Source organism: Ursus arctos, unplaced genomic scaffold, assembly GCF_023065955.2.
Source record: "Ursus arctos isolate Adak ecotype North America unplaced genomic scaffold, UrsArc2.0 scaffold_11, whole genome shotgun sequence".
NCBI classification, from domain to species: Eukaryota; Metazoa; Chordata; class Mammalia; order Carnivora; family Ursidae; genus Ursus; species Ursus arctos.
Window position 1 is genome coordinate 65,020,545 of NW_026622775.1, and position 23,462 is coordinate 65,044,006.

General features: G+C 43.0%; 1 protein-coding gene across 4 annotated transcripts in view; it reads left to right on the plus strand.

Annotated features, from left to right (window-relative positions):
• Positions 1 to 22,499, plus strand: part of CCDC25 (coiled-coil domain containing 25) — a 41,795-nt gene extending 19,296 nt beyond the window's left edge. For all 4 annotated transcript variants that reach the window (XM_026518941.4, XM_044391140.2, XM_048212267.2 and 1 more), the window contains 5 exons: positions 342 to 417; positions 4,674 to 4,777; positions 4,981 to 5,183; positions 15,061 to 15,106; positions 19,248 to 22,499. In XM_026518941.4, coding sequence (XP_026374726.1) covers positions 342 to 417; positions 4,674 to 4,777; positions 4,981 to 5,183; positions 15,061 to 15,106; positions 19,248 to 19,277 — 459 coding nt within the window. In that variant the 3' untranslated portion in view covers positions 19,278 to 22,499. The remainder of the gene's footprint in view (positions 1 to 341; positions 418 to 4,673; positions 4,778 to 4,980; positions 5,184 to 15,060; positions 15,107 to 19,247) is intronic.
• The last annotated feature ends 963 nt before the right edge of the window (positions 22,500 to 23,462 follow it).

Consider the following 23,462-nt stretch of genomic DNA (forward strand, 5'->3'; position numbering starts at 1 on the left):
TAGGCACCATTTCCCCACAAGGTTTCCAGAAGGAAGAATGAAGAGAAGAAAGTAACAAGAAAAGAGGAGAAAGTTGCTGAGACATAATTACAATCAGCGTTTTGGTGGTTTTCTTTTATACCCTTTTTCCCCACTTATTAAGTATTAATATTTTCCATATTACTGGTACTGCCTTCTCTCAAACATTCCCATAATTGACTTCATTTTCAGTGTTCTGAGATACAGTGAAGAGCCTCTGCTTTTAATAAAATTGTGCCTAGTAAGGCACTAAAGCCCTCTAAGTGCTCCAGTATTGATCAGTCACAAGGTAGTGGACCATCTGGTTTATTTTTATGTTCCAGGGGGAGAAGATAGAAGACATTCCAAAGGAAGTCCTGATGGACTGTGCCCATCTTGTGAAGGCCAATAGCATTCAAGGTCAGTTCTCCTAGAGGTGTTTTCAGAATTAACGCCAATGTCTGTGTCTGAAATTGAATTCATTTTAGAGAACATGTCAGTGACTTGGGCTTGAGCCAAACGAACAGTATATAATATGCCTTTCCCCTGTTTTGCGCTTTAAGGTGGCAGTTCTGCTACCTATTCAAGAACTGAAAACTACTCTCCACCCCTCTAATGTTCATGGTCCTTTCTCAGCTCCTTCTACCATGTTCTCCTTACCTTGACTAGAAGATTGTCTAGACCTGCCTACCCTTGATGTTATTCGTAGAAAGACTTCTGGGGGTGCCTGGGTGGCTTAGTCAGTTAAACATCCGATTCTTGGTTTCGGCTCAGGTCCTGATCTCATGGCTCGTGAGATCGAGCCCCTTGTGGAGCTCCACGCTCAGCGGGAGTCTGCTTGAATATTCTCTCCCTCTGCCCCTCCCCCCAATTCATGTGCGCTCTCTCTCTCTCTCTCTCTCTCTCAGATAAATAAATCTTAAAAAAAAATAGGCTTTTGGAAATGAGGTTAGGTTAATAGCTAAGTAAGAGATATGTCTCATGGTTTTATTTTTAATGCTGTGTGATGTCTTTCCATCATTTGTCCTTAAATTCTAGAACTCGTCTCTGTATCCCTGTTTCCTGCTTTCTCTTTCTCTCCTCCTCTTTCATACTTTCTTCTCCCTGTATATTGTGAAGGTATCAAGTCTGTTGATCTTTGTATCTCCCAGAGAATCTCATTTAATTGGTCTGGGGTGATCCATGAGTATCCGTATTTTTCCAGTGTTCTCCAGGAGATGTAATGTACACAGAGGGTTGAGAACAATTGGCCTGTTTTAGGGGAGGCCTGTAATTCTGGGCTTGGTGCTCGTTTAGTTCTACTGTCAGTAGCAGATTTAATCAGTCAGTAGTTGGTGCAGGTCAAGAAGGACAATTTTGGAAAAGGAAGTGGGAGTTAAGAGGGGAGCCAGGAGATGATGTTCTGCTAAGAATGCATTGGTAGTAGGTTGGATTTTGGGGTGTAGGACACAGAGCTAGATAGAGTGGAGGTAAATTTGGTTTGTTGTGGGGTTGAGAGATGATCCAGAGGGTTGGAAAGAAATATGGTTTGGATAGAGGGCAGGCACATAGCTGATAGCAGGTACCAGGGTTGCAGATTACAGGATAAGAGCTGGCCAGTGTACCCCTTCCTCATCACTTAGACTGGGTTTCCTAAATCTAAGTTGGGCAGCTTTACTGAGTCAGATACCTAGCCAAAGAAAGTGGAAGTCTGGTCTTGTAGAGCCACTGGTTTTCAACTCCATAGATCATTACATTGCAGTTAGTCTTAGGACATTCCATTTTTATGAGCAGAACAGAGTTTCTAAGATTTCCGGCCACGAGCTTCAGTTATTAAAGTAAAAATAATAAAATTAAAACAATCATTATTATTTTGTGTGTTGCAACCTCTTTCCTGTGATCTTGTCCCCTTTCCATGCCCCTGGCTAGCAGATGTGACTTTATTAAAGGATCTCTGGACTCTTTATCCTGGGCCTGGCCTCTTTCTTCTTAATCTCTTCATAGTTCGCTAGTTCTAGAGAAAACAGAAAAGACAGATTCTGAGTCATGACACTGCCCTCCTCTGCTCTCACCTCAGCCTCCTGCAGTGAGAGCTCACGTAGCAGAGTAAGGAGCTCAGCCCAGGAGCCTCACTCATTAGCTGAAGGCAGAGAATGCTGAGGATGCCCCGTTTGTGTTTGCTGGGTAGTGAAAATATTCCCCCCCTGCTTGACCACCTTTGGCTCTCAGAACCAAGGAAATTGGGTTAAACTTGTTTGTCATCGTAGAATCTGGTCATTCAGTTTATTCATAGAAACTTTTGCCGGATTAAACTTTCTAAAAGCTTAGATACTTTCTATGACATTCCTCACCTTAATTATACAGTGCAGTCCAGACTTCTTAAGCTAGAGGTTAAGCATCTGTGCTCTGACTACAGGCTGCTTTTCCCTTCATGTATTTCCCACTCCAGCCAAAGCACGTATTGGCTGTTTTCCTACCATATACCTCTGCTTATGTTGTCTGCTGTGTCCTCAGTTTTGTCTGCCTTGTCAGTCGTCCCATGTCTAGATGCAAGCTGAGGTTCAAGGTCCACCCAGTAGTTGCAGTAGTGGTGGTAATAGCTAACCTTGAATGTTAATTACATGCCTGGCACTGTGCTAAAAAGTTCAGAGATTATTTCACTTATCAACCCTATTGAGATACACATTATTATTTTCATTCTAGAGATGAGGGAGCTGAGCTTAAGGGAGTTAAGGAACCTGCCAAAGGTCTCAGAGCTCTGAAGTGTGGCAGTGGGTGCATCTGAAGTCAGTCTGACGTGAAAGTCTTCTGTCTTAACCACTGAACTGTATTAAGCTCTCTGATGGAGCCTTTGACCTTCTTCCAGCGTGGGTGACCGCTGCCCTCTCGGAGCTATGCTAGCACTTTACCTGTACCTTTCCAATAGCATTTGACGAGTTCTGCTTTTCTTTTTCTTTGCTTTTTCTTTTTTTTTTTTTTAAGATTATATTTATTCATTTGAGAGAGAGAGAGAGCGGGGGGGGGGTGTTGGGGGGGGAAGGGCAGAGGGAGAAGGAGACTTCCCACTGAGCAGGAAGTCTGACGCGGGGCTCGATCCCAGGACCCCGGGGTCATGACCTGAGCCGAAGGCAGACACTTAAACCGACTGAGCCACCCAGGTAACCCTATGAGTTCTGCTTTTCATTGTCATTATTTACATACTTATCTGCCCGCCTTTAGTCTTGGAAGGCAGGACCCATTGTCTGATCCATGTTTGGATCTCTCATAGCACCATGCACATGGAGATTTTTTTAAATCTTAATTTTAAAAAAAAATTTCAAAGCTACAGAAACATTGCAAGAAAAATACAATTCCTCTATGCCCTTCACTTAGATTCAACGATTATTCTGTATGTATTTGCTTTCTCTATATAATGTTTTAATTATTCATTTTTTAGCTGAACCATTCTAAGGAAAATTATAGACCTCATAACTCTTTATCATGTCCTAAGACCAGGGACGTTGTCTTAAGTAACTGCAGTACTGTGACTAGATTCAGGAAATTTAACATGGATAGAATACTGTCATTTGATATACAGTCCATATGTATGTTTTCCCCATTGTCCCACTACTTACTGTTCCTTTATAGCATTTCTTTTTCTGATCCAAGACCATATGTTATAGTTACTCAGCATGTCTCTAAATCTCTTTTAGTCGAAAGACACTTCTTTGTCTTTCAAGACACTGACACTTTGAATGGAGACCAGTTGTAGGATATCCTGTGATTTGGGTTGGTCTGATGCTTCCACTGAGTCAGGAATACCATATCAGTGAAATCTTGTGCGTTACAGTTGGAAGGCACATGGTGCCATTTTGCTGCGTTTTTGATGGTGTTAATTTTGATCACTTAAGTAAGCGTTGTGTTCACTAGTTTTCTCCAGTGTATGTGGTGATTTCATAAACTGAAACATGCTGAAAAGGGCCTTAAAGAGTGTTGGACCAGTGATCAAACTGGGATTCTTCGAGCTGCCTGAGAAGCAGTCTGGGGCAGAGGGGAAATGTGAGATGGAGATTCTGGTTGGGGGGGTAGGAGGAGGAATGAGTGGGGTACTTGGCACCCCTTTCATCCAGAGCATCTCTGCTTTTATTACTTTGATGTTTGCTTTGGTAAAAGAGGTGCCGCTGTGAAAAGAAACAAACAAAAAACTCTACGAGTCTAATCTCCTCCTGTTTCAGATGAGATTCCAGGAGGCCTGGGCACGTTCCCTGGGTGACACAGCTGGTTTGGGTTGGTGCCAGGGTCGCATGCTGGTCTCTCGAATCCCAGACCATGGCTTTTTGCTTTATCTCAGTGTTTAGCCTTTACTGGATCAAGGACTCCTTTGGGAATCTGAGGAAACCTATTTGGTCCATTTCTCTTTTAAAAAAGCGTGGATCAGAAGTTTTGCATTCAACATTTGGGAGTCTCGGAAGTCCCTGAAGCTAATCCACAGCCCCTGCTCTCCTCGATAATACTTTTGCTTGGATTGTGTTGGTTACCTTTACCATTTGCCTTTCATGGGTGGGTTTTAAAAAAAAGTGTTTTGTTGTTTGAATCACTCAATGGCTGTTTGCGCTCAGCCTTTTTCCCTTCATTGGATTTTGGTAATTGGCCAGCGGGTGAGGGCACATTGCTCAGTACCCTCCTGCCTGCATGTTGAAGACAGTCTCTCTTGGCAGGCTGCAAGATGAACAACGTGAATGTGGTATATACGCCGTGGTCTAACCTGAAGAAAACGGCCGACATGGATGTGGGACAGATAGGCTTTCACAGGCAGAAGGATGTAAGTGGTGGGCACTGCCAGAGGAGGCGGAGCGGAGTCCCGGGCCTTTCCGTCCCCTGCCTGCATTGTTGAAGGCTCGGCGTGATGTACGCCTTCCAGATCCCTTCCAGCTGGGTTGTTTGGCACCTAGAAAGCGTCGCCTCTGTTCTGGGGGGAAAACCGACAATAAAGATTCAATATTGTTCCCCCCATCTCCCTCAAAGGTGAAAATTGTGACCGTGGAGAAAAAAGTGAATGAGATCCTGAACCGATTAGAAAAGACCAAAATGGAGCGGTTCCCAGACCTCGCGGCAGAGAAGGAATGCAGAGACCGGGAAGAGAGGAATGAGAAAAAAGCCCAAATTCAGGAAATGAAAAGGAGAGAGAAGGAAGAGATGAAGAAGAAGCGGGAAATGGACGAACTTAGGTATGTCGGAGCGGCGGTGTTGGTGTTGACCTTGGAGATTCCTCGGCGCGGATTTTCATCAGGGACCAGCCTGTAGAAGGATATGGTGGAGGGCGGGACAGAGGACAGACTCAGGGCCTGAGACAGCCTAGGAAAAGGCAGTTATGCTGTTGCGTTGGTCAAATGACGCCCTTCTATAGGGGCAGGATATGAGCGTGTGTGAAATAAAAGAGCTAATTTTATTCTAAGATAAACCGTCATAGGTTATCTTTAGAGTTCAGTTTGTAAACATCTTCAGGAAAAGAAAAGACGCTATATTAGGGGTTAACATTGACTCATTGTGGTATTTGAATTAGGTAGTCTTAGCTCTGAAGGCCAATGCTAGTAATTCTTTTTTTTTTTTTTTCTAAGATTTTATTTGTTTATTTGAGAGAGAGAGCACGAGCAGGGGCCGTGGAGGGGTGGGGGGAGTTGAGAGCCGGAGGGCAGAGGAAGAAGCAGACCCCCCAGCCGAACAGGGAACCTGATGTGGGGCTCCATCACTGGACCCTGGGATCATGACCTGAGCCAAAGGCAAACACTTAACCAACTGAGCCACCCAGGTGCCCCAATGCTAATAATACTTAAAATCTATTTTTAAAACCCTTTTTTTTTTTTAAGAAAAAAAATAATATTTTGAAAGTTGGAAGTGATTAATGTAATGAGGCCTACCCCAAAGCGCTACATTTTAAAATGATAAATAGTAGGTGCCTGGCTGGCTCCTTAGAGCATGTGACTCTTTTTTTTTTTTTTTTTTTAAAGATTTGATTTTATTTATTCGACAGAGATAGAGACACCCAGCAAGAGAGGGAAACAAGCAGGGGGAGTGGGAGAGGAAGAAGCAGGCTCATAGCGGAGGAGCCTGATGTGGGGCTCGATCCCAGAATGCCGGGATCACGCCCTGAGCCGAAGGCAGACGCTTAACCGCTGTGCCACCCAGGCGCCCCAGAGCATGTGACTCTTGATCTCGGGGTTGTGAGTTCAATCATGTTGGGTGTGGAGCCTACTTAATAAAATAGAATATAAAATCTTTGAAAAGTAAACAAATAAAAATAAGTAAAATGAGAAAGAGTAGTTAAAAATACAGCTTGGGTCCTGAAAGTCTAGTGTGTGAGAATACTGACTATTAGTTTTCTGTGGCTACTGTAACAAGTTATCACAAATTTAGTGGCTTCAAACAACATGGATTTCGTATTTTACAGTTCCATCCATTCATATTTTAGAAGTTCAGCATGGTTCTCGGTGGGCTAATATCAAGGTGTCAGCCAGGCTGTGTTCCTTTCTAGAGCTCTAGGGGAGAATCTGTCTCCTTTTCCAGGCCACCCACCTTCCTTGGCTTGTGACCCCTTCCTCCATCTTCAGAGCTGGCCACATGGCGTCTCTGAGCCCCTCCCTCCATAGTCGCGGCCCCATCTCTGACCACAGCCTTCTGTACTCTTGAGGACCAGTGTGATGACATTGGGCCCACCCAGACAATCCATAACCTCTCCATGTAAGATCCTTAACCACATCTGCAAAGCCCTTTTTCCAGATGAGGTGACGTATTTGCAGGTTCTGGGGGTTGGGACGTGGACGTCTATGGGTAGGATCATTAACTCTGCCCACCACACTGAATCTGTAGTAGATGAATCGTTTAGACCTAAAGACACTCCTAGGTTTTCTTTGTCAAAGAGGGAATTTAATCCTACAACTTTTACTCACAGAATTTCTAGAGTTTCCTATAGTTCTCCATAGATATCATTTGTGTTAAGTATACCAAAAAGAAAGGGGGGAAGAAAAGGTATTGCTGTGCCTTGTGGAGATGGCATAGGATTAAAATGAGCTGTCTTGCCGTGTCCTTGACTCGGTTTCTTTGGAATACATTAGATTATTAGAAAGATTATTGGGTCAGATCATAGCTTTAATGATAAGTACTGGAATTTCTTAGTTATCCACATGCATGTGCTCCTTTTGGGGCTCCTGCTAAAATGGGATAAGTGGCTTCATTTAAAATATATTATTCAAATGGAGAACTCCAGAAGTGTTATCCTGAGTTATAATCTGCTGACACAAGACAGACAAATGCAGAGATTTGGTTTGACCTAGACTGTGAGTCTGCTTTGTGTTGTGAGTGAAAGAAAAATTATCAGCTTGATCAGCGCAGTAAAATGTGCGGAATTTTGAGCCAATGGGGGATTGAGAGGAGTTTATTCATTTTCGTTTTTCATGTGGAGTGAGGAAAAGATTGAAAACATACCTTCTTCTGCCCTTTACAAATCTAACAGTTGTGTTTAGTAACATAATATGTTAGGAATATAATATTACTTAATTTACTTAAAAACATAACAAGAAAGAATAGCTAACGTTTTTGGACATTTGTCATCTGCCAAACACTGTACTGTGTTTAGCCCCATTATCTCATTTAATCCTAACAGTAGCCAATATGAGGCAAACACTGTTCTTACTTACATTTTCTAGAAGAGGAAACTGAGCCTTACAAGCAGTTAAGTCACTTGCCCAAAGTCACATTGTTAGTCTGTTTGATTCTCAGGCTCACAACACACTATTACCACTCTTTTCTGCCTCTGTTCAGTCTATTTAGCATTAAAGTAAAATTTATTCCATATGAACCAAGTAGTTTATAGATATGGTAATTTATCTTAAAATGCATTTCATTTTTATTTCAAATCAAGCTGTGTACTAGTAAAATTTAGGGGATTTTGTATGTTCGATTTTATTAGTTGAAACTAAAACACAATGTTCATATCGCCCAGATTTTCTTTATAGTATGAACAACACATAAAATATTTAAATAAGTTGAGGGGAAAAAATTCTCATTGAATGAAATTTTTGCCTCAAAAGCAAATTTATCTAAATCAGTCTCATTTTCTAAGCTGTCCCTAGTCACCTGTAATTTTTCCATTTGTTTTCTCAGACCCAGATTTTTATCATATAGCGCTCTGGCCCATATATGTCAAAAAGAAAACGTAAGTGGAAGAAATGGGAAAATCGCTTTTCTAGTCCATGTTTTTCTACACAGTTTTGCCCCTGATGCTCTCTTTTTAATAAATGATCGTGGCTCTCAGAAAACCAAAAACATTTGATGTATTCATTTCTGTGCAACCTGTGCCACAACAATGACTTGCTTTCCCAAACTGGCGAAGTGAGGAGGACGTGAGGCAGGGCTGCAGCTCAGGGAACCCACGCAGCGACAGACCGAGGACCTGCCTGTTGGTGTGCCGTGTCCTGCAGCTTATGTGACGTTCCAGCCACAAGCTCTAAGCTGCTGACCTGTTTTAGAATCTGTTTTTGTACATTTGTAGTGCTTTATACATCACCTTAGTTTCTATCTTTGACTCTTCCACCCAAGAGATCAAATGCTGGGCTTCAGAAGCATCTCATTCTCAGGTCTTCACTTGGCTTTCTGACAGTGAGAATTTCATTAGCTTTCACCAGCAGTCGGTGCTTTTATTTGGACAATTTGGTAGGGAATGTCCACTTTCGTTGCTGCGATTGCTTAAGAAAGTGACTTTTGAATCTGCAGGGAATTCTGCAGAGAAACAAGAGATATTTTTCTCCCGGAAGTTATCCCCAATGCTTCCAGGTGATTTCAGCAAGGAAATACTCAACAGCCTCATATCCGGAGATATCCAACTTCCCTCTGATTCTAAAACCATTATTTAGATTCTTGTCCCATTTCTCTTCTCAACTTGTTGAACAAGAATGGCAATAGGCTTCTCATACCTAATGTCTACTGGGAGAAGAAATGGATAGAATTACCATTATACAGTTGCAAATTCTCCGAGCTCTAGTCAGGATCCTATCTGTCAGCCCTCAGCTCAGCAGTGAACAAAGCCAAGCCCGCCCCGTGGAAGGCACGACTTCCTGCTCTGAGGTGAAGAACGGTAGCCGCTGGAGACAGAACTCCATCTTGTTCTTGCCGATGAACCTTTTACTCCTTGCCCTCAGCGTGCAGAAACTGTAATGATCTGATAATATAAATAGATCTACATAAGATCATCCTCTTAGGCAGGTTTTGAAAGATTTGGGTTGTTGGCAGGGGAGTATATTAACACCCTCTGTTCATTGTTTATTTTCTTCACCTAAACCATTGTGAAAATTTCCCCTTCCTTAGACTTCGCATATTCTCACTTACCCATCTTACTCATTAGCTGCTTAGACACATGCCCTGTGAGCCTAGAAGCTCATGGGGTTTGGGTTAGAGAACCTTTGTGTAGGGTTCGGTGTAGGGAAGAAGCCTCTTCACACGTTCCTTCTTTTCCGTGACTGCTACACTGTAAGCCATACATTGAGTAAGATGAGATAACAGCAGAGACTCAACACAGGTTTTCAGAGTAGTCGGTGTCTTAGACGTGACCTTGAGAGTGACAGAAGCAGAACAGCTTCTACTCGGTCTACATGGGGTTTAAGAGAGCAGGCATTTGGAGAAATCCTTTAGGCAGGTTACCCGTGAGCGTCCCAGTAGACACCATCATTTATTGGCAGGTGCTAGGGAAGAGCATCCTGGCTCCCTTCAGTGAGTCCTAGTAGTGTCATTTCATCTCTGTAGTGGAATGCAGGGTTGCATCCAGATGAAAGTTCACCTGCTCTGTTTCAGTCTTGTATTCACTTACTTGGGCTCTGTGGTATTGAAACATCACTATCAGAGTCAAGCTCCACCATGTGGATATTGAAACCAGAAGAAATAATAGAGAAAGGTAGTTAATGGAGGATAAGTGAGTAACAGATCAGAAAAGAAAAAGGTAGGGACTGTGGCTACCTGAGATAGAGATATTTAAAAATTGGGAGTCTGGGAGGTCGAAATTTGAACCCAAGGCCCAGGTAATTGAAGTCAGACAGGTACAAGACCCAGGTAAAATGGCAAGTCACAGGTGAATGGATCATCAGTTTGAACAGTAACCTGAGTTGGATTTGGGAACGAAGATCACTTTAACATGATGGTTAATATGTGAAAAGTTATAGCTGATAAGTGGCAAAGCAGGAATTCTGTCTCAAGTCTGGAGTCCTGAAGTCCGCACTGTGCTGCCTGTAAGGCAAGAAAGGAACAGGTTGGCAAGGCCAGAGTCAAGGTCATGTATAGGCAAATAAAAAAATGAGAAATTAGGTACATCAGAGAGTGATTTTAAAAGGTTTTGCGTCGTGCAGAATTTCGGGTTGTAAGTGATAAGGAGCCGTTATTGGTTTCCTAGGCTATTAGGAAGAACTAGACCTGTAGGATGAGTTTAGTGGCAACATGTAGAAAAGGTAACAGCAAGACCATTGATTAAAAAGATGATACAGCCTGATGTAGAAATGACCGCTTTAATTGTACCATCTCTTTTCCTCCCTCACGAGCACTGCTGCCTTCTGTAGGTAATGCTCTGTGTGCCACAGCTCTTCGCCTTAATGATAGGCACCTTCAGAGGGGCACTGCCATGCGTCTTTGTATCCCTTTGTGTGTGCCCGGTGCCTTGCGCCTGCAGTGAGTGGCAGGTTAATATATTGTGGATGTTTACGTAGCTGAGAGTGGCTTCTCTGATACAGTGACACTCAAGCTAAGATCAGAACGATGTTTGCTCGTTGAAAGGGGGAGGGGTGGCAAGCGGGCTCTACGCAGAGGGAACTGGGTGTGCGAAGACCCTGTATAGGAGGGAGCACGGCAAAGCACGGGATAAAAGACGGGCCCGAATGTGTGGAGCACAGGAGTGAGGGAGCGCGTGCATCAGGGTGCCCGAGGACACATGGCCTGTTGGCCATGTTTGTCTTTATCCTTCATCAGACTTTGTGAGGTCATTAAAGACTTTTAAGCAGGGGGTCACATGATAAGGTTTGTGTTTCAGAAAGCTCCCTTTGCTGACCTGAATGGAAAGGGAACCAAGTGGAGGTGGCTAGGCCAGTTAGGAACTATGGCCCTTGTCCACGTGACAGATGATGGTAGCTTGGAATACGGGGGTGTCATGGAGGTGTAGAGATAAGCAGACCAGGGAGAAGTACTTTCATAGATAAAATTACAAGATTTGAAGCTAGATGGGATGGAGGGGATGGGCAGGGGAAGAATGACTCATGGGTTTCTGGTGTGTGAGATGCAATGGATGGCGGTGCTGTTCTCTGGCCCAGGGGATCCTGGGAAAGAACCAGACTGGTTTTGGACCATGAGTTGTGAACAGACATACGAATCTGAAGATACCTTGAGGTATCCAAAAAAAGTCATATAGGCAGATAGATGAATGGAACGGAGCTCAGAGAAAAGGCATGGCCTAAAGGAGGGTAAAACTCTGTGTGTTGCTTTCGTAGAAGTGGGCTTTCAGACCCAGTGGTTCTTGAATGCAGCCCGTGGATGCCTGTCTTCATTAGGCGATTTTAAAATGCAGCCAGGATTGAGGTTCCCCGCTCTGCCCACTTTGTGCTCAGCATGCCTCTCTCGTTCTGGTCATGCAGCTTCTCGATCTTACCTGTGTATTTCTTAGAGATACCACTTCCTCCGACAAGCTTCACCGAATCTCTCTCTCCCGCTGTCTCGCAGATGGTTGTCTCTAACCAGGACCGTTCTCCTTCCCTCTCGTTTTCAGTTTTCCATTTCTGCAGTTCGTAGTCTCTACTTGGATGTCTCGGCATTCCTTCGCATGCAACATGCCCCATACCAAGCATACCTTCTTTGCACCATTTGCCCATTTCGCTCAACTGTAGCATTATTTTCTTCAAATCACCTGAGCTAGAAACCTTGATGTCATCGCTGATTCCTCTCAGATTTATCCCTTCTTACCAGGACAGCTTTGGGGCTAGGCTTTGTCTTACTAATCATGTTCTGTTTTCTTCCCATCCCATCGTCCGCCCAGGTTTAGCACAGGGCTTCACATATCATGGATATTTAGTAAATACTTGTTGAATCTCCTGTGTCTCTTGTCTGCTCCCGTCTTATGTTGTGGCTTTTTGCCAAGCACATTGTGTTAGCTCACACGGTTAGGACGACATCATTGGGCCCCACACATCCAGCCTCATTTCCCACTACTTTGCCTTCAGGCTCCACTTGAATTGACTTGAGATGTCATTATAAATTAAGTACCATCTCTCTTCGCCTTTGCTGCTGCCATTCCCTGGATCTCCCTCTACCTCTCATCCTACACACCAGTTGGGCTAACTTTAGGTTCCATCTCCTATGAGAAGAGTGCCTCACGGCAACGCTGCCCGCTACTGACGCGTCTCCTCGTGAGTTCCTGTGGCCTCTGCAGTCCGGGCAGTCCGCCCCAGGGAGGAGTCCTATCTGCTGTTGGCCGTACTCACCTCAGTAACGCCACCTACCTCACAGTTAAGTGTGGAAGTGACATGAAATGGGTATGAGCAAGCATTTTGTAAACTGTAAAGTGCTGTGTACATCTTATTTACCGTTTATAGATACCTACCCTTTTTTTGTTACAATCTCCTTGAGGGCAGGGGTCATATTTTCCTCTGAAAGACCAGCAGTGCTGGCTACATTGTAAATGTTCATGAAATACTCGCTGGCTGGATAGCCTTGTTTTGTTTTATATCATATATCATATCATATCATATCATATCATATCATATCATATCATATCGGAGAAGGGTGGGGAAGAGAGAGAATCTTAAGTAGGCTCCACACTCAGCACAGGGCTCAATCTCAGCACCCTGAGATCATGACCTGAGTCGAAATCAAGAGTCAGACATTTAACTGACTGAGCCACCCAGGCACCCCTGGATAACCTTATTTTATTTTATTTTATTCTATTTTATTTTATTTTTTTTCTTGTGTTTTTTTTTTAATGATTTTTTATTATATTATGTTAGTCACCATACAGTACATCCCCGGTTTCCGATGTAAAGTTCGATGATTCATTAGTTACATATAACACCCAGTGCACCATGCAATACGTGCCCTCCTTACTACCCATCACCAGTCTATCCCATTCCCCCACTCCCCTCCCCTCTGAGGCCCTCAGTTTGTTTCTCAGAGTCCATAGTCTCTCATGTTTCATTCCCTCTTCTGATTACCCCCCCTTTCTTTATCCCTTTCTTCCCCTACTGATCATCCTAGTTCTTATGTTCCATAGATGAGAGAAATCATATGATAATTGTCTTTCTCTGCTTGACTTATTTCACTTAGCATTATCTCCTCCAGTGCCGTCCATGTTGCAGCAAATGTTGAGAATTCGTTCTTTCTGATAGCTGAGTAATATTCCATTTTATATATGGACCACAACTTCTTAATCCAGTCATCTGTTGAAGGGCATCTCGGCTCCTTCCACAATTTAGTTATTGTGGACATTGCTGCTATGAACATTGGGGTGCATATGGCCCTTCTCTTCACTACGTCTGTATCTTTGGGGTAAACACCCAGTAGTGCAATGGCTGTGTCATAGGGTAGTTCAATTTTTAACTTTTTAAGGGACCTCCACACTGTTTTCCAGAGTGGCTGTACCAACTTGCATTCCCACCAACAGTGTAGGAGGGATCCCCTTTCTCCACATCCTCTACAACAATAGTTGTTTCTTGCCTTGTCTATTTTTGCCATTCTAACTGGCGTAAGGTGGTATCTCAGTGTGGTTTTGATTTGAATTTCCCTGATGGCTAATGATTTTGAACATTTTTTCATGTGTCTGTTAGCCATTTGTATGTCTTCACTGGAAAAGTGTCTGTTCATATCTTCTGCCCACTTTTTGATATGTTTATTTGTTTCTCGTATATTGAGTTTGAGAAGTTCTTTGTAGATTTTGGATACCAGTCTTTTATCTGTAGCGTCATTTGCAAATATATTCTCCCATTCCGTGGGCTGCCTCTTGGTTTTTTTGACTGTTTCCTTGGCTGTGCAGAAGCTTTTTATCTTGATGAAGTCCCATAAGTTCATTTTATCTTTTGTTTCTCTTGCCTTTGGAGATGTGTCATGAAAAAGGTTGCTTTGGCCGAAGTTGTAGAGGTTGCTGCCTATGTTCTCCTCTAGAATTTTGATGGATTCCTGTCTCACATCGAGGTCTTTCATCCATTTGGAGTTTATTTTTGTGTATGGTGTGAGAGAGTGGTCAAGTTTCATTCTTTTGCATGTAGCTGTCCAGTTTTCCCAGCACCATTTATTGAAGAGACTGTCTTTTTTCCACCGGATGTTTTTTCCTGCTTTATCAAAGATTGGTTGCCCAAAGAGCCGAGGCTCCATTTCTGGGTTCTCTATTCTGTTGTGTCTGTTTTTGTGCCAGTACCATGCTGTCTTTGTGATCCCAGCTTTGTAGTACAGCTCGAAATCTGGCATTGTGATGCCCCCAGCTTTGTTTTTCCTTTTCAACAGTTCCTTGGCGATTCGGGGCCTTTTCTGTTTCCATACAAATTTAAGGACTATTTGTTCCAGTTCTTTGAAAAATGTCCTTGGTATTTTGATCGGGATAGCATTGAAAGTGTAGATAGCTCTGGGTAGCATGAACATTTTAACTATGTTAATTCTTCCGATCCATGAGCATGGAATATCTTTCCATCTTTTTATGTCTTCCTCAATATCTTTCAAGAGTGATTTATAGTTTCTAGAATATAGGTCCTTTACGTCTCTGGTTAAGTTAATTCCAAGGTAACGTATGGTTTTTGGTGCTACTGTAAATGGGATGGATTCCCTAATTTCTCTTTCTTCGGTCTCGTTATTCGTGTACAGAAATGCAACTGATTTCTGAGCATTGATTTTGTATCCCGCCACGTTACTGAATTGCTCTATAACTTCTAATAGTTCGGGAGTGGCTTCTTTTGGGTTTTCCGTATAGAGTATCATGTCATCTGCGAAGAGAGACATTTTGACTTCTTCTTTGCCGATTTGGATCCTTGCAACCACAATCAGACAACAAAAAGGGATAAAATGGATACCTTATTTTAAATGTGTTTTTTCTTCTAGGAGCTATTCATCACTAATGAAAGTTGAGAATATGTCTTCAAATCAGGTATGTTCAAGTTATTTGCTTTAATGTCATGCCTTAAAATAATTAAGGGTTTTTAATAATCAAGTGACTAGCCAATACTGATTCACATGTTGCTGATGACCTGACCTGACTTGACAACCGTTGTATACTCAAGCGCATTCTGTTAGGCATTGCCCGTCTTTCCTTGGGGACTCTCTCGTGTGTTTTTAAGTAGGTCACCTCACGGAAAGAGATCGTTGGACTCTATCGTGAAGTGCAGGTCTGTTATGGAACTTTCCTGTTATTTCCCTCTTTCCTCATGGCAGCATGCAGAAGGGCCCTTATTAATACTGTACATTACTGTGACTGTAGATTCTGTATTACAACTGAAAACAAAATTCTCACCTTCAGTTAAAAAACTAAATGGAAGTATTAACCCCAAGATCCTACCTGCAGTCTAAGTGACAACACTGGTTGATTTCATGTTCCTCAGGACCTCGGATAAAGAGAAATGGAGATCCAGATTATAGTCCTGAAAGAATCTTCTGAGTATCAGCATCCAGTCATTTTATTGGAACTGTGCAGGGACTTACTGTCCATGAATACTGTCTTCCCAAAATTTATTTTGAAGTGGCTGGAAATAGCTTAATTTAGCTTTTACTTAACAGACTGTAGAAAATCGAAACTGGGTACATATATTTGCTATGTTACATGTTTTGTAGTATAGTTTACAAATACAGTTGACCCTTGAACAATAAGGGGCACCAATCCCCCTACACAGTTGAAAATCTGCATATAACTTTTGACTCCTCCAGAACTTAACTGCCGGTAGCCTACTGTTGACCAGAAGCCTTACCCGTAGCATAAACACATATTTTTTTGTATGTCGTATGTATTATGTAACCATATTCACACAATAAAGTAAGCTAGAGAAAAGACCATAAAGTCAAGGAGAAGAAAACACTTTTACAGTCCCGAACTGTATTTATCGAAAAAGGTCTGTGTAGAAGTAGACCTGTGTGGTTCAAACCCGCATTGTTCAGGGGTCAGCTATGTATGCTTGAGATCGCAGTGTTCAGGATACTAGGCACTAGTTACATGTGACCATTTAAATTTAATTAAAGTGTACTTTAAAAAACTCGGTTTCTTGGTCATACTAGCCACATGTGGCTAGTGGTCACCATATTGGACAGCGCAGAAATAGGACATGTCCACCATCACAGAAAATAATATTACACACCACTGCTTAGAAATAATTAACAGAATTTAAGATCCTTTAAAGGTCATCTAATCAGACCCCGTATTTAGTTCATCAGTTGGGGTTTTCAGTAGGATTTTACACCTTGTACCTATATCAATGTCCTTCTAAAAATGAGTAAGAACAATATTCTTATTCCTGTCTCCGTGAAGAACGAAATTTATGAGGCTCCTGTGTGAGTCAGAGATGGAGCTTTGTAATTTATTTCTGAAAAATTCAAGAGTAGCATTATGTAATTAAATACAGCCTTGAATTTGAAGGTTAGAGCCCTAAGCTGTCATTGACTAAGTGGATAAGCCTGATAAAGTTACTTAACCTTTCTGAGGGAGTACTCATCGCAGTGGAAGGAAGACCTAATTACTTCCTGGGTCTGGGCTAGAATTTAAACAAGGGCATGTATGTGAAAGTTGAGGTCATTGTTATTTCTTATCGATACAGTCCTTAATTGCTCTTTTCCCACAATGTTTCAGTATTAATGATGATGAGATGTATTTAATCCCTTCTGGAAACTACTCTTAGATTTCTTGGAACTTTTAAAACAGCTTAACAGTTAAACAGAAGTCTTTAACATACCCTCAGTCTAATGTCTTTGTTGTGGTTATTGTTGCTTATCAAAACTTTCTGTGATTTAGAGGATACTTTCCAGCAGAAATCTGGCACTTGTTTTATGTTAATCTTAGGCATTTTCATTTCCATCATTGTGGATTACTAAATTTTGGATGCTGTTCTGGAATTACACACACACACACACACACACACACACACACACACACACACAAATATACATAAACATACAGACGTGATCTGAAGAGTGACAGATGTTAAAAGCCCCAGGACTAGCAAGTCAGATTTATAGACCAAGGGACTCCTAACTCTTCTGCCGTCCCCTGTCTGTCTGTTGTTTGCTCTCCTGTCCCTGAGCTCCAGGTTTCAATCAGATTCACGTTTCCAGGGAAGTTTTGCACTGGGTGCTTCTGCTCTCTTTTGCACTAGAAGGACTCTTAACAGCTTCCCCCATACTGCCAAAGAATAGGCTTTCATTCTCCTTGTAACCCTCTTCTCTTAAGGGGATGCAGATCTTTTGTGATCCAGTTTGGCGGCGCGATCAGCTGATCTTCAGTTAAAGCTTTGTGTTTATATAAGATAGGGCTTGAGTTTTCATGTGGCTTATATAAATTCATCAGGAAAAATATTAGTCTTCCACTCTGAAGTTGGTTTTAATTTTGAGCTCTTGCTCTCCTATTTAGAATATTCTCTTTAATCTGTAATTTCTTCCTAATCTTTTAAATTTGGTATCAGTAAACAGTTCCTTTCAATTAGATTTTATTTGCTTATCATTTTATAGCTGGATGACAAACCCATTTTGCTATATTGAAAAACATATTGACCCTTAAAGTAAAGGGAATCTTAAATATAAAAATTGGCCAAATCGGGGCGCCTGGGTGGCTCAGTCGTTCGAGCGTCTGACTCCTTATTTTGGCTCAGGTCGTGATCTCAGGGTGGTAGGGTCAAACACCACGTTTCGGGCTCTTCACTGGAGCCTGCCTGGGATTCTCTCTCCCCCTCTCCCCCTGCCCCTCCCCACCCCCCCACCCCACTTGCACACTCTCTCCCTCATTCTCTCTAAAAAAATTAAATTGTCCAAATAGAGTCTTAAATCTCAGATGTATATTTAAAAGTTACTGTAATCCCCAGATACAGCTCCACAGACATAGGACAGACACTCTGCAAATCTGACTCACAGCCTTTATCTGGAGTGACACACTTTCATTGTCACCAGCCCAAATTATCTTAGAAGAGCACTTTTCCACCTCAGTGTTCAGGATCTAATACTGACCTTCCAAGATAGATGGTGACTCTTCGAATATCTCTGATGCTGTGATTTCAGCATGGGACTCTAAGGGAGTCACAGGTCCGGCCGGCTGGTGCATAAAATACCAACATGAGTTTGCTCTTCGTACAGTTCTCTAAGGCATTGTTACCGTGGCCTTGGTTCGTTGTGCTCATTGACGAGAAGCACGGAGAGAACTACTGAATGAAACCAGCGGTTCCCACCTGTATCTCCTGTTTCCTTGCCCATCTTTAAGAGGAGCTATTAAGGAGGAGCAGAGCATATATACCTGGAAGCCTGAGCCCTCTCCCCTTCTCTCACAGCTCAGGTGTCAGGCCATGGGAAAGAGAAGCTGCAGCAAGTGGTATGTTCAGATTGTGACATTTTCAAGCAAATGTCCCAAACTTGGACACTTAGTGAATGTTGGCATCCAGGGCAGTTTTCCCAGGGTGCACAATAGCTCAAAAAGGAGTCTGGGGCTCTACTTTTGTCCTTGGTCTTTAGGACGTGTCTGTAAGCCACACAATAAAATCAGGGCCTTTCCACCATATATACCATCATGTGAGATTTTTTAATCAAAAACCTACCTTGGTGCCTAGCCTATGGCTTCCTAATCACTTTTCCTATTAAAAAAAAAATCCATCTTGTGGCAACCTTGAGGCTCAAAATAATGGAATCTAGGTCAAAAATGTGTTTGCCTGTTGGCAGCATCATTGGCGTAGGAGATGAAGCAGGATCTGTTTGGATTCATATTTTGGTATATTTGTTGGAACAGTTACATGTTGTTTTCGTCACATTTGTTTCGTCCTATCCTAGGTCAGGTGGGCTTTTACTTCATAATTTGGAAACCGTCGGTCACTTGTTGCTGTGTAATTCAGGCCATGTAATGACACCGTAGAAACCCAGCTAGTCTAACCAACTCCTACTTTAAGATAGAGAAGTGGTGAGTGAGTTTAACGATGTTACTTTTTACTCTCTGAACTTTGCAGTTATGCATCAGGAAGCTCGTTACTGAAGACTAATTGTGTACATTTTTAAAATTTGAGTTATTCACTTTGAAGGCTTTTACAGTTTCACTTTTTTGTTTGCCACAGGACGGCAATGATTCAGATGAATTCATGTGAATGGAGGAAAGGACCTTTGAAAGATGTGAATTTTGGGACAGTTGCAGACGGTTTGATTTCATCTGTGTTCGGAGTTATAAAAAAACAACTAAAATTCTACCTTCATTCTACACAAATATTACCAACGTTGGAGTCTAAAAAAAAAAAGTGTTCCCTTTTTTGCCGACGGAAAAGGATCAGATATTTATAATATATTTGGACTTGAAAAACAGCATATAACTTTAGGAAAGTGAAAATATTTTTGCTGAAACATGTCTTGGTACCTCATGAAAGTTGGCTGCCCTTGTTCTTGGGATAGACTTTAGAACGAATCAGCTCTGAAAAGTATTTGTTACTGTGGTCTGTCCCTGAAAACAGATGTCTTGAAAAGGTTTTTCATATTCTTAAAATAGCTTCACTTCTGTTAAGAAGAATGTATCCATGAGCAATATATGCAAACGTTGCCCTCGGCCCCGATTTCCTGACTAGAACAAAACAGCTTATGGGTTTTGGTGGTGATAGTGATATTTTCAGAAGATTGCCGGCTTCAGTATTGCGTCCCATTGTGTCGCGTGAGTCTGTTAGCAGCGTTGTCCTCCGCTCTGCCCTTGTCCTGGCTTCTACCTCCCGCATCTTTTCTCTGAGCGAGGGCCTCCCCGCTGGTTACCATCATGCTTAGAGAAGTAGTCCGTGTTAAGCAAGCTCGGGCACGTGGCAGCGTTTACCTGAGCACCGAGTAACCCAAGCCACATGCGTGACAACTGCCTCAGCACTGAGGGGAGAAATAGGAAGGCATGATCTGAGTCATTTTGAGGAAGTCAGGTTACCTGATTTTTGTCTTGGGATGCAGTGGAAAGCAAAAAGTCCCACGTTGGGGTTATGATTTTAGAGAGAACGAAGCATTTCACAAGCCAGCCAAGTAATTTATTTACCTTGAAATAATATTTACTTTGAGTCGTATCCCCAGAGTTCAGATTTCTCAGTTGTAGGCCCAGTAACTTAATATGTAACAGGACTACTCATCTGAGCCACCTCCTCTCCAGTGGGATTCTGAGTAGAAGGTATGTTTTTGTTGCAGTCCCCGTAGGAAGAGACAGACAAAACAGTGAAAAGGAGAGAGAACAAAGCCGCAGGTCAGGAGGCGCACAGATTCACATTTTAACCACACCCAGCACTCTCCGTGCAATGTTTTTCTTCTTAGCTGTCGTCTAACCCAGCAAAAGTTAATCCTCCTCCAACAAATACTCTACCTGTCAGAGCACTTTGGAACTGTGGGTAAGACCTAACCGACTTCAGTGTTTCTGTTTATCCCAAGTCCTGAACTGACAAATTTCCCTGAGGCATAACTCGGCCAAATTTTGAGAGGGGGTATGGGAGATGACTCCAGACATTAGTGACTTTGTGTGTGTATGTGCATGTGTGTGTGTGTGTCTGTCTGATAACATTCAGCCTGGAGTTCTGTGATTTTAGAAATGTAAAAATAAAGAATCATTTTTTTCTTTGGAAGGACATTAACATATGAACTCTTAGAATTTGCTCGTTATCCCTATCCCCACGCTGGTTTTAGGGTGATCTGGCCATAAAAAACCCCGTCCATCCAAGGCTCAGTGTGGCAGCTTTGAGAGGGCAGCTCCTTTTCCTCCCTCGCCGCCACGAGCGTCTCTCCCCCGGATGACCGCAGGGCCGAAGGGGATGACCTTTCCCACGCCCGCTGTGGATTGAGTGGAAGCTAGCAGGGCTTCTGCTGGGCACCACAGGCACTTCCTTGACGCTGCGGCCAACATCTAGAACAGGGAGAGCTTGCCTCTGGCCTCACCTGCGTCACCTCAGCCTGCCACTGCTTCTGAAGGACTCCTCTCTGTGCCTTCCATCACGGCAGGTAGAGTTAGCTTTTAAAGCAGACGTCTATTTTTAGTGTAGTGTGAGAGATCCTGGGGTCCTGCCCTAATTCTCACCTCACACTGGTTTAAAGTGTCAAAGCCTCTCCTCTGAATTGTCCGAGTTGAATTCCTAGCTCTCGAACTTCTCGAGCTGCTCTGTGCTGACTTCCCCTGCCTCTGTGTGGGGGCAGTCTTTTCCCCAGCACCCGTGGTCCCAGAAAAAACAAAGACCGTTTCTCTTGAGGACGTGGGTTCGGTGCCACAGGTCACACTGTTGGCACTGAAGCCATCTCATTTCTTGCTAGTGACGTGTTTCCTAAACTTCCTATAGGAAAACTGCAAATTGTTATTTTTATGAGCTGTGCCCGTGATCAAATCCGTGCATCCTGAGGGGGTGTCTTTTTAATTGTGTCTCATCTCCCTGCTCCAATCTGCATGCCGCTGAGGTCCACGTTATCATTTAATTTGCTTCATAAACTTGGCTTGTGTATTCCTACAGCTTTAGAATTCATTTCTTACCGGCCTTTTTGATCCAGGGTCACGATCTTTGGGCGAGGGAGCTCCATCAGAGCGCTGGTGCTGGAACGCATGTTGGGAAGCTTACCGAAGTCTGGAAGGTGTGGACGTTAGCAGAACAGACAGCAAGCTTTAGTTGAACCCTGTCAGTAGCTGTTGTTTATTTTGTTGTTTTATTTTTAACTCTTTCTGAAAGCATGGCTTTTGGCAAGCCTTTTAACTGTTCAGTGCCAATGGTTTCCCCACTCAGGAAGGAAGGTGTCAGGTGTACACAGAGAGGGAGGAGAAAGAATTCAGCTGTAGCCTCCAGCTCAGGACCAGCTCTCCCTGCCACCTTTGCATCTGAGAGGCGAAGCCCTTGTTCTCTGGGCTAGAACGGGTTCTGGGAAAAACCGCGCAGGACAGAGAAACAAAACACCTTTCCAGTTTTTCTTGAGCTGTGATTTCGAAACCTGCTTTTTCTCTGTTTGATTTCAAATACTGCATTGTGAATAACAAATCCCATACTCAAAATGACGGTAAAGTGAGTGGGCAACCTTTTGATTTTGAAGTAGACTATAAAACAAACTGTCCTATAATCAGAAGGGTAACATTAGAAACAAATTCCAAGCTAAATGTCAGTCTCAACCCATCTAACTCCATCCAGTAAGTGTGACAGCTCAGAAATGAGGCGGCTGCCAGCGCCCAGGAAGGCTCCCATTCCAGCTTCACTTAGAGCTCTTCTCTGCTCGCCGGGGCCCAGCATGGGGCGGGAGGCTCTATGCGCGCTATGTCGTTTGACAAACATGCATCACGTCCTGGATGAATGATATGTAAAATACAATAAAAGCTTATAGTTTGAGTAGAATCAAGTGTGTGTGTGGGATTTTACTTCTCACTTTGCTTCCCAAGCCTCTGTCTCCCTGATGGGATGTGCAACCCTCTTTTAGGTGAGCAGGAAGGAGGAGGTTCATGGCTGCCTGCAATGATACCCTTCAAACCATCAGTTTTGCTCCTTAGCAGGAGGAAAAGAGCAAATTAGGGTGAAGGAAAGATTGCCCAAGAATTCCAGGAAGAGAAGCAAAAAGCCTGGAGCTCCTGGGCCAAGATGTTTGAGCACTGGGATTTGAAGTTTACAACTTGATACCCCAACTTCCAGAATTCTTGGGGGTCCCCTGAGATTTTGACCAGGATGAGGCTACACTTCTGAAGACTTGCTGGAATGGTATCCTTTTTTTTTTTTTTTAAGGTTTTATTAGAGCACGAGTGGAGGAGGGCAGAAGGAGAAGCAGACTCCTCACTGAGTAGGGAGCCCCACGCGGGCTTTCTCCCAGGACCCTGAGATCATAACCTGAACTGAAGTGAGAAGTTTAACCAACTGCGCCACCCAGGCACCCTGGAATAGTGTCCTTGATGAACGTAGGGGCTTTGGAGCCGGTTATTCACAGACTCACCCCTTTGGTGGTGCTTATTCTGTAACTGAGTACGTTTGCAGGGGGGAGTCTTGGGGTAGAGGGAGCCAGGGAAAAACTCAAGTGTTTCTCCCAGCTGCGAAAGCATATTTGAATCCTTCACTGATTATTAGAAGACATTTTTGAGTCCTATTTCTCACTAGTCAGGGCTATACCAACATCCTTTTGGTTTTAACTGCCCTAGCTATGAGAATTCTTGGATTTCAGTTTTTGAGAAAATTAACTGATACGGGGAATATAGGTTGAAACCAGAATTTTCATACCAAAAACAGAGATCCGTGCGCATGCTCGGTGGCCTCAGGAGTACACTGTAAGTACAAACGCCTTTCTCCCACCCCGTGTTGCCCATGGTTTATCGT